The sequence below is a fragment of the Podarcis erhardii genome (genome assembly GCF_964252035.2).
Source record: "Podarcis erhardii genome assembly, chromosome: 9".
Lineage (NCBI taxonomy): Eukaryota > Metazoa > Chordata > Lepidosauria > Squamata > Lacertidae > Podarcis > Podarcis erhardii.
In genome coordinates, this window is record NC_138512.1 from 33,120,010 (window position 1) to 33,132,013 (window position 12,004).

General features: G+C 39.7%; 1 protein-coding gene across 6 annotated transcripts in view; it reads left to right on the forward strand.

The window, feature by feature from the left end:
• Window positions 1-9,441, forward strand: part of GLRA3 (glycine receptor alpha 3) — a 71,764-nt gene extending 62,323 nt beyond the window's left edge. For 5 of the 6 annotated variants that reach the window (XM_081875392.1, XM_081875388.1, XM_081875389.1 and 2 more), the window contains one exon: window positions 7,365-9,441. In XM_081875392.1, coding sequence (XP_081731518.1) covers window positions 7,365-7,646 — 282 coding nt within the window. In that variant the 3' untranslated portion in view covers window positions 7,647-9,441. Of the gene's footprint in view, window positions 1-1,738; window positions 1,859-7,364 lie in introns of all 6 variants that reach the window. The other variant, XM_081875393.1, reaches the window with a different exon arrangement.
• Window positions 9,442-12,004: the final 2,563 nt, after the last annotated feature.

Below are 12,004 nucleotides of genomic sequence, written 5' to 3' on the forward strand. Positions count from 1 at the left end.
CTGTATTATGTGCAGATTATTAAATAACAAATCATTTGATAATGACGGGTATCAAGTGCCAAGTATCAAATATTGCTCAATGAGAAATAATATGTGGGGAAATATGGTAAACCAGCAGTCCTGACAGACAATGTGTCGAACACTGCCTACTGATGGATATAAAAAATCACATGTCAAAGATCTGATACTTTTGGATGAGCACTGAATATTAGATATTGAAAAGTCAATTGATGCTTAACCTTGAAATCTGCACCAGATAGTTCCAGGGTTGAGCTGCAGTTGCAAATTGACTTCAGCTGCTCTGTTTAGAATACTCAGAAGCTAATACTACAAACAAGTAAATTCATGGACAGGTTTCCACACTACCTGCTGAAATCATTATTACAGCAAAGAGAGAGATTGTGGCCCTCACACTTTATGGCATGTTCTACAGGCACGGCACACGCACAGGACAACTGATGTGGATTGGAACTTGCCACAACTTTTGACATAGTATAAGCAAGTATCCTGACAAAACAAGCAGACAACATCTACTGTCTTATGTCTCCCCTAGTCCACATGGTGGGCAACCCATAGACCCCTCAGACGCCTGGATGTGGGGCAGCTCAGCCCCTCAAGCATATTCTGATGCTGTAGTGAGACACTCCCAAGACCCCTTATGATGTGGGTCCCCCTTTCAATATGTTATGAATCCCAACCAAATAAATGTTTTGACAATAAACATTTTTATTTATATATATATCTCACAGCTTCTTGGTCAATTGCAGCTGCAAGTAACATTCCTTTCTAGGCCTATTAACCAGTGATGAACCAAAGCCCATAGCAACGATGCCCATTATCTGAAAGAAGGTGGGTAGGAAACATGACAACAAGATAAGTGCCATGCCCATGGTCCATACCCAAATTTATAATCTAGGAACAGGCCTGTGGAAACAGGTTATCCATCAGATCTGCTTGCCCAGCTCTACCCTCTGGACTTCCAATTGGCTTCTATGAGCAGGATGGGCCTGGATCTCAAGGGAGGTTCTGAGGGGGAGGAAGTGGGGCTCCCTCCCATCATGCCACATGGGCATTGCACAAAGTGGGCTCCCCACATAATGATGGGGAGCTGTACCTTCTGAAATATTTTTGAGAAGAGAGAACATCACATCTATGAGGGGTATCAGTAATGCAAGCATGTAAAACATACAGCAGCTGATTAAAAAACAGTGATTACAACTGGAAACTTTTGGAAGAGGCGTTGGGAAATTGTGTATTTATATTTTGAAGATTCTGCAGTCATCTGTGCAAGTTGGGGTTTTGCCTTTGCATGAATCAGTATCACTAAATTCATGAACTGGATCTAAAGATATTTAGGATGAATACATCTAAAATTCACACCCATTTTGCCCTTTAAAAAGCACTTACAAGGGGTTGCAGAGAGTAAGTTGGAGGTGTATCATAAATAAATGATACATATGGATATTGCTTTGCTTGTTGGCATTTCCACTTTAAAAGAAGCAAGCATGCATACTAATTTTGTGCTTGTGTTGAAGAAAATATAGTGTTACATCTAAGGCTACATTTTACTAGTCTTTATTTACTTTTCAACTTTTCTTCAACCTTTTAACCCAAGTTCTATATGCCATACTACTTGCAGACTAGGTTGATTATATGTTTTTTCACTAATAATCATTTCCTTTTTTCCCTTTTATTTTCTTTTGTTGTCTTTGTGGTCTGCCTTCCATTTTGATGAAAGTTTTATGAGGGAGTGCTTGATGGAAATGAAATCAATGAATCATTGCGGCGTAGCAATGGCTTGAGAAGTACAGAATTCATAGACGGGACTTTGCCTCAAATCTACAATATAAATTTAAGGGTAAACTATGTAGAAGATGTCCCATTTGTCCTAACATGCTACCCAGTCATTAACAAAGGCCCAGTCCATTTGTCTGAACTAATGTCTTTCCATGTGGACTCTGTGAACTTCCATTACTACTTCTGTGTGATGATACATATTGTTAACTAGAGAGGTTCAGCCTCCCTTCATCATGGAAATAAAATTTGTGGTGGTTAATTTGGAGCTCGTAACATAGAATTCACATCTGATTTTCTTTCTCCTCAAAACACACTTTAGAAATTAATACATCTAAATATGGTACACCATACTTCTGCAAAAACAATATAAATTTTAAGAAACAATTAAGGTTTCCTATACTGATGCAATGTTAAGCATTGCCAGGATCTGAGAAACCTTCAGTAGATAAGCAAAATAGTCAGTGATAGGGTGCCCCTTGTGCCCATGGTCCAGAAGAAGCAACCTCTCACCATTTACTAATGCAGCTCCAGATCTACTTCTTTGAAAGGAGCATGAATATGCTTCGCACATGACCATTGTGAAATGATCTAATATTGTCTGCTTCACTCCTACTGTGTCTTTGTAAAGAAGCATATGCATTTCTCAAAAGCTACTGGAGATGGTGGGATAGGTTCTGGAAGCTTCAATGATTCAACCATGCAACTGAGTGTCAGGTGCATTCCACAATCTTAAATGTACTCAAGTGGGTACTTCATGAGGGCCCTACACCAGGGTAAGCTTAAGGGGCCTGATATAAAGTACATCTATGGTATGTGAGACCTTATAGTTTTGGTCAGTCAAGGAGAACAGGAGACAGAGCAGCAGAAATCAGGTACAATCTTTAACAATCACAACAATTCAAAAAGACATGGTGTAGAGAGGTGATGGACTGAATATTTGTAAATGTTTCTAAGTGGTATGTTTAAGTAGATCTTCTTGCTATAAAAATTAATCAGATTATTATTTTTATCTGAGAAAGGCCCAGTTCACGTGTGTGTGTGTGTGTGTGTGTGAGAGAGAGAGAGAGAGAGAGAGAGAGAGGTAATACTAGCTTCAGAATATTCTCGGTCTGCTATAACTGATGGTGGGCATCTCCATCAACGAGTATAGGCTGAGAGTGTTGTTGGCCCTCATGGCCATGTGCCATATGAAAAGCTACCACATATGTGTGGCAAGATATAGCAGCCATTTGACAGCCATTTAGAAATCAGTCTGTCATTTTACCAGATGCCACTACAAATCCAAAATCTAATTTGGGTGGGATTAAACTTCCCCAAAACGTTTCTAGAAAAGAATCTGGTAGTTCAATCCATCTTTATGTCACTAAAAATGGCAGACAGGTGTGACCATACTGTGGCAGCACAATGTTAGTAATAGTAAAAGGATTGCAATCACATTATTTGCAGTCAATAGGAGAATGTTAAATTATGAATAATATGGAAAAAATTATATTGAATGTGACTTCATTCCGTTGAATGATGCAGGATACAGAGACAGGGTAAAATGATAAGATAATATAATACATTGCTAGGGGTTTAAAATGGGTTCCATATTAGTAGAATCTACATGCCTGACATTTGTTGACCATGTATATCAAGCTTTATATATAATTGCCTAGGGTTAACTATAATGAAGAAGTTATATTTCACTGTATTTGAAGTAAAAACAAGATTTTTTTATTATTTTGAATCATGTCATACCATTCATGTCCTATTTTCATTTTATATCTTTGTTATTCTTCATTTGTTAGCAATCCATAGCTTATTTATTTCCTTGTTGTGTTCAATCTTCATTTATGTTTGTTTATCTCAGGGGTGGGGAGGGAGCCATACCTGCAGGAAAGCCAATGTAGACTTTCTTGTTGAAAAGAGCTCTCTTTGGAGACCAGTTAATGTTTTCAGTTCATCCTATTTGTGAGTTCTTCTGGATACACCTGCAGGCTTTGAAAGCAATTTCCTCTTTATTGTTGCACTGATTTCACTATTTCGCACTGAACATTTTTAATCAAGCTCAGCTGCAGACTAAGTACATAGTCTAGAGAAAGTTAGGAGCGCAGAAGTCTCCTAGAAACAATAATCCCTTGTCATGGAACTCTGTGTCATGTTTCCTCTAGAAGGTACTCTATGGAAATAATGCATCTGTATTTCTTGATAAAATAATTGTGTATTGTCTTCTTTTGTTTTTAAGACCCTTTAAAATCAATTAATGATTTAATAATTTTAATTACAACCTTTACCCATCATTTGGTATAATCACACATCACCTTTTAATGTGAAAAGGTTACCAAGAGGTAACTCTTTCAATCTCAATTTGTATGAATATGGTCTCACATTGAGGAAACTAGCATTTTACACACTGGGCACAGGGTTTTTTTCTTAAACAATGTTCCCTTGGAGGGCAAAGCACCACATCTCACCACACGAGGGAGTGCCTTGAAATGGAATATTCAACATACTAAAATGCCATGGCAAAAATCTTCATGTGACATTATCTTAGCAGAGTTAACCTGGAAGCTGTCCAGTACTGAGCAGTACTAAAGTCAGGAATCTTCTGGTTTTGAGGCCCACCCCCAGTCTGCCAACAGTTGCTCCACTGCATGCAGGCTGTCTCTTGCTCAAAAGGGGAGGACAAAAACACAATGATTCAGAAATTACACACACACACACACACACACACACACACACACACTGACACCTAGCTATGTTCACATCCTGTTCTTGGGAGGTCTTGCCAGCAAACCTTCCAGCCAGTGGCAAAGCTCCATGCTCCACTACCGGGGGCGGAGAGCAGCCGGGGCATGACGGCGCCCTGGGGGTGTGGCACACATCCTGGGGGTGTGGCAGACCGCCTGCGGGGACATTACACACATTATGGGGGTGCGACGCGTCACCTGTGGGGGTGTGGCACCCGGCGCTCAGGGGTGCGCTGCACGCATCTGGGGGGGCCCACTGCGATGGCACCCTACCGGAATAGTGGTGCCGAGGCGGTCCGCTCCCTCTGCACCCCCACTCCAGTGCTTCCAGCCAGTGGAGCCTTCCAGCAGCCAACCAGAGGGGCTTCTGATGGAGTTGTTTCCACTCCATTGGCAAGGTGGCATTTCCCTTTCTCTGGGGAGGAGTACCATCAAATGTAAGGAGGATAGGTACAAGGAAGTTTCTACCAAGACAGCCTTTACAGTTTTAGGGTGGTTTTAAAGGGGTTTTTTTCTTTTCCCAGGTAATTTTTATTTATTTATTAAAATATGTATATACCACTACCTCATACAAACTATATCAACGTGTTTTAGAACAATAAAACATAAAACTATACAATAAAAAACATAGAAAAGTTAAAAACAGACATTAACCATTTAACCATTGTGAAAGTGTGCATTCTTAATCGCCTGCATAGTCCTGGTGGAATAGAAAAGTTTTCAGCCAGCACTCAAAAGGTAGCCCAGAAAGTGATTCCTTGTTGTGTTTTGTTGTCCAATAACCCTCACCAACTTCTGTTGTTTCTTAGACAGTTGGTATGAAAGCAGTATATGTGAAAGAGGTGCTTCTAGGTTTTAAAAAATGCTAGATTTCAAAAGCAAAGGTGCAACATTTTTTTGTGTTGGGTTCCTTTGAAACCACTTGGGGGGGTTGGATAACTAAATGAAGAAAAGGATTTACTTACCTTTCTGTGGTTTAGGCAGAGTTTGTATGAAAATAGCAAATGTTGTAGAAATGTCTGCAGATCAGTAGCCGGTAACATTTCAGGAGAATTAAATGGTGCAGGGGATAAGGACTTGTGATCAATAAAAGCAGTTTTTGGGTTTTGCGGGGAAATTTATGCTCAGTTGAGAACAGTCAGTTCCTTCTTTTTCATAACTCCTAATGTAAAAAGCTATTCCCTCTTTGGAAGGTAGATCTGTCAGAAAGAAAACTAAAGTCCCCTTCCTGACCTTATGCAAAAAAAGCTCTTTGCATTAGACACTTGAAATTTCAAAGGGACCAACAATCTGAGTCTATTTGATGCTTCAGGAGCAGCTCAGTTCAAAGGAGACCCACTTTGCCTTGGAAGATCCCCAAATATCTCTGAATCTTCCTGATTCAACCCAAAATTTGTTATCCATCTGAACCAAGTACAGTGGTACCTCGGGTTACAAACACCTCGGGTTACAAACACGTCGGATTACAAACTCCGCTAATCCATAAGTAGTACCTCGGGTTACAAACTTTGCCCCAGGATGAGAACGGAAATCGTGCAGTGGCAGCAGGAGGCCCCATTAGCAAAAGCGCGCCTCAGGTTAAGCACGGTTTCAAGTTAAGAACGGAGCTCCGGAACAAATTAAGTTCGTAACCCGAGGTACCACTGTACACACTTGTAATGGTCAGCTAGGCCATTAACTATTATTGCATGTATCCTGGTAACAGCCCAGTTCTAGCCCAGGATCACAAGTTAACATAGTTATTACGAGAGGTGTGATTATTATATACTGTCCTCCACTACAGCAAGCAACTGAAAGCTACAATCTACACAGCTACAGCCAGGGCTTTTTTTTTCCCCCCAGCTGAAACTTGCCAGAACTCAGTTCTGGCACTTCTCGGGTGAGTGCCACTGCCTTCTTTAACAGAACAAGGGAGGTGTTTGTGGTGAATTATGGCACTTCTTTTTCTAGAAAAATAGCACTGGCTACAGCTAACAAGATCATCTATAGGCAGATGTAAGATAACATCCTAAGAAACATAATACTCAGTGACAGGCAGGAACAGATATTGGATTTTAAAATTTTCTCACATGGGCAGATGTCAAAAGCCCTATGCAGATATGCAGATTTAATTGTTTTAGTGAATATAGAAAGGAGAGCATACTGCTCCACAACCCCTGCAATTGACTTCCCATGTTGGACAGGAAGGTCAGAAGGGGTTACTGTTAGTGTGTCCAGATGAATGTTAATTCACCAGATTTCAGAAAAGATGTTCAACTGGCCATGCTTACAATCTCCATTCAGACAATTTCATTCAATGCAAGAAGCCTGACGGAGTTGATGGAACCAGGATACATGCTTCATAGATGAAATAGCCAACAAGTACTTTAGAATTATTGAATTGCGACTCAAATAGAAATCAAATTGCAGCCAACACATCAGTAGTTGGGCTACTGGTATTTCTGCATTTGCAGCAGCTGATTATATTGTGGGCGGGGAGGATATACAGTAGTACCTCAGGTTAAGTACTTAATTCGTTCCGGAGGTCCGTACTTAACCTGAAACTGTTCTTAACCTGAAGCACCACTTTAGCTAATGGGGCCTCCCGCTGCTGCCGCACCGCCGGAGCACAATTTCTGTTCTCATCCTGAAGCAAAGTTCTTAACCTGAAGCACTATTTCTGGGTTAGCGGAGTCTGTAACCTGAAGCGTATGTAACCTGAAGCATATGTAACTCGAGGTACCACTGTAGAGCGATAGTTTTAATATTTTTTTGAATAATGATATAAAGGGTCTCAAAGATTTCAGTTGTTAGAATTTCCAGGTGAAGACTTTTCCTGTTTGTTCATTTTTACAGGATGAAGATTCAAGAGAAAATCGGTTCAGTTTTACAGGCTATGGAATGGGGCCACCATGTATACAAGCAAAAGATGGAGTGGTTCCAAAAGCACCAAACAATCCAGTTCAACCTGCACCAAAAAGCCCTGAAGACATGAGGAAGGTATTTATTGATCGGGCCAAGAAAATTGACACCATCTCCCGAGCCTGTTTCCCACTAGCCTTTCTGATATTCAACATTTTTTACTGGGTCATCTACAAAATCGTTCGGCACGAGGACATTCACCAAAAACAAGATTAAGGTTTCCAGTGCTTAACGGTTCTGGTTCTCTATTACTATGGTACAAATACCGATTGGCTCATAAAGGGCGTGGAGGGCAAAAAATCACATTTGACTTGCTATGCAAAGTCACAAAAGGATAGAAGAGTGGAATCCGAAGAAGCTACAGTATCTGCTGCAACAGCAATTCAACTTCTTATTAGCTAAAAGTAGCCAGCTTTTGCAAAGAAAAACCACAACATTCTAGATTAAAACTCTACTGCCAATGTGATTATAGATGTTGTTCCATAATGATATAGTATTTTCTGACGTTTCTTGCAGCAAAGTGCCATATTAACAGAAATGCTATTCCATTTTAAAGTTTCCTTTAAACTTTATAAGTCAAGATTTGCCATTGGGGGGGGGTTAAAAAAGAAGTTTCCCTTTAAGTGACAAAGCACATTTTTTCAATTTAAAGACACTGCCAACGTCTTTTACAATAAACACCGAGCATATATTAGGCTGCATATTAAAGAGAGAAATCTCATATAAAATACTTCATAATGACACAATCCACAAACCACTTACTCTGTGAAATGCTGCTGGTGTTTCTGGTGAGGCTTCAGTTCTGCACTGGAATAAGCAGTTTGTTAATTGCTGGCCATTTTATAAAAAGAAAAAGTATGCCTTGGCGAAATTTCTCTGAGCATTCAAGGCAGGAAACTGTCTAATCACATCCTTTACCAGTACAGAGAGTATGACTCAGCAGGCTAGACCTTCTGTTGAGTAAACAGATCACTTGCTTCTGGTATTTACTCTAAAATGTAACATAAATTCTACATGATAGGATGTGAGGTCAGATATTCTGAGTCACTCAAATGAGTATTGTCACCTCCAGGGCCCTGGAGAGGGAGAGGATTTTGTTCCATGAAGGTTAAATATGCTTAAAGCTATTGAAATTATGGGGCAATGGTGCATATTTGATTCTGTAATATACACATAATATACACTAGGAAGTTAGTGTCATTGAAATCAGTTCAACTTACTTCCAGGTAAACATGCTGAAAATCATATGTAGCTCCCATTTATTTTAACTGACTTTACATACATATGTGCTGAACAACGTCAAAAGAAGTGCTAGAACAAAATTGGGGGAAACGAAAACCTTCCTATGAAAGTCAAATTCTTTAGTAAAGATACCATATAGCCAACTATGGCATTCTACTTGTGCAACTGACTGTCACTTGCACAAATAGGAATTGCTCTTGTTCCCTTCCCTCCCAATTCCACCCACCCATCCACATTTCCCAATATCTGCTCTGCGTAGTTGGGAAACCCTGATTGGGCGTAGTTTGCAGGGCCCCAGTGTGAATGGTGGAAGTAAAATCTAGCACACCTCCTGGTGCGATGTTTCATCTAGATATTTAAATTAAGGAAAATTATTTCCTTTTTCTAGAATGGCACAGCCCTTTAAATTAATTCTCTCAATAATTATATTTTGTGTTATAGGCTTAAAAGAAAATATAGAATAGAACTTTGCATCCAGAATCTGTTTTTTGTTTCTTCGGACAGTTCTCATCAGCAAAGACAGAATATATTTGCTCTACAACATATCTAATGCAGTGGAATGATATATGTTCTGAAAATGTGCCAACAGAAAAACCACACAAGTTTATTGTTGTACAGCAGAGAGGGGAGAGAAAACATGCTGCTTTGAAGGAAAAAGAAAATCAAAGCTGAAGTTTTACTTTGATTTTTAAATAAGAACAAATGTGATACAGGACTATTTCCGTAATGTGTCTGCTATAGAAATATTTACTAAGATGACTTTAAAAAGCAAAAAGAAAAAAAGAAAAAGAAAATAAGAAAAAGAAAATTTGATTTAAATAGATCTATTTAAGTATGGGTGGGTGAAAACCATATGCAAATTGCGCCCTGTGTCAAAAACAGCTCTAACATAGTTGTTTATTGGTGTCAGGAGATATTTTCTTGAGCAAGTACTTTCAAACAATTGATTCCCAATGCAAAACTTGAGGTGGCGTGGCCAATCTGTGAGGACTGTGCCATCTCGTTTATACATTTCTGAATCTGCCTTCAGTGTGATCGATACAAAGGTTAAGGATTTAAAATGCGTTGTTAAATCTAACTAAATATTCGTGCAAATGAATTTTGTACAATTTCTGAACATAACGGAATTCTATAGACACTCTATGACTATGAATAGAAAAAAAGGAGGGAGCCCTCTCAGCTTTCTTTCCAGTAGTCACAGATTGTGCGGCCATACTTCTTTGGTAACTCAACATAAAAAGTTAGGCATGTCTATTGAGGATACGAATGGCTTGAGATAGTTTCTATTTGAACAGGATGAGGTGCCTAATCTATGAGAAAGGTGGTGAGTTTGAAAGAGTGGAGGCAAGCAGCCCTACAGAGAAAATCCAGTATTTCTCAGTTCATGAGCCGTAAGTGTGATACTAAGATATACCCTTTAACCTGGCCTAGGGGGATGTTCTGCACAAAGCATTTTAAACTAAGTTTTAACTATTACTCATAAAATTATTCTTTTATTGAATATAGAGTGCAGGTAACGGGATAAAGTTGGGGCATAAGGGCATATTGTCAAATTCATTTCACTTCTTTACAATGCAGAATGATAAAGGAAGGTTTTGTGTTGTCTCATGCCACCAAAAATTACCAGCAACCCACTAGTGCCTATTTTATTAAGTCTAAAATACCAGCAGGCATATGACAACCTATCACACAAATAAATCCAGGAATGGTGTTGCAGACCCTGTCAGACAAACTAATGCTTCTTACGGATTTAGTGCACTGTTACAAAACCCCCAGTTATTTTAGCAAAGTGACAAAAGTTAGCAAACATGTTTCCCCTGTATTCAGGTTACTGCAGGCTCTATAGTACTACGGCTGGGACTGAGATGAAGTATAAGCCACTGCAAAATTCTGAGGTGAATTAGGACATATCCAGTGTGTGAAATCCCCAGCAGGGGAGAGAATCCAATTTACACCAATTTTGTTATTCATGGCTGCTCACAGTCATGATGATAAGAACCATTTGCCAGAAAATTGGAAGATCTCCAGCAAATTGCCGGAAGATAATGAAGCATCCCCACATTTCTTAGTCAAATGGACATTTCTTCCTATCTTCAATCACTGTAATGCAGGCAGCAAAGTACAGAAAGTCAGAGAAGTGTATCTGCATTGCCTAGGCAACTGGGCAACACTTTTGATCTGATGTCACTGTTTTGCAACATGGTGATCATTATTTTGCCTGTGAACAAACCCAGAAGAAATTAGTGTTGGAAGTCGTGGATAAGGGAGGAGGCAGAGACACCAGAATGGCTGAACTTCATGTCCTTCCACACACACGAAAAAAAGCAACAACAAAAATCAGATGCAACTTCACAACCTCTAAACAAGGCTGCAGTAAAGTGCTGAATTGGAACAAACGGCAATCACGTTTTCCACAGATTCCCATTTTTTTCCTGATTTAGCATGAAAGAGCAAAACCAAAACCACTCAGATTCCTTCCTCGAAAGCACAGGGAAAGTGGGAAGCCACTTGGACCCATGCTTTCTAGACATGGGACGAGTGGAATTGTAGACAAGCCCTTTCATGAATCGAAGCATCCGACTGGCTTTTGCTGGAACCAAAATGCTGTCTTAAATGAACCATGGATTCTTATGTGCCATATGGAAATATGGGAAGCTCAAAACATTCATGGGTGGAGATATGTGGAATTTATCTCTTTCAGTTTCTAACCCCTTCCAGGCATTAATATTTCCATGGAGACAGCTAATGCATTGATAGGAACCCTATCGTTTGGCCTTACCTCCAATGTGTCCAGCCCCATATGTTGTACTTGTGTAGGTCCTGTATGTGATCAGGGCTCCCAACTACATTGGGTTTGCTTAAGGTTTGCTTGATTCCACCTTCAGAGCTTCAGGGTGCAGAACTGGACATGTATGCACAACATAAAGGACAGCATAGTAGTTCTACCTCTCATTCATGTATTAGCCACATGAATAGGATTCTGTTTCCTACTCCACTCTCTAAATATTATTATTTATTACGGAGCCCACTAACACAAGAACTGTTTGTAGTCCACATCCATATGGAAATATGAATGACCTTATCAGCCCCAAATTATGATCAAAGGGCTCAGTTATCTTAGGCAAGTATCATTATTATATCCTTATGGAACATATGCAAACACTTCAAAATCCAGTTTACACACTCGGATTCTCCCTACTGTAGCCATGTAGTTTCCCCCCCCAAAAAAGGAACAGCATACCTAATGTATTTTGGGCACAATTTTAATCTGTGCTGCCCCCCTAAAAAGTGCTTTGAAATGGGGCAGACAGAGATCAATGCCCACTGGCATT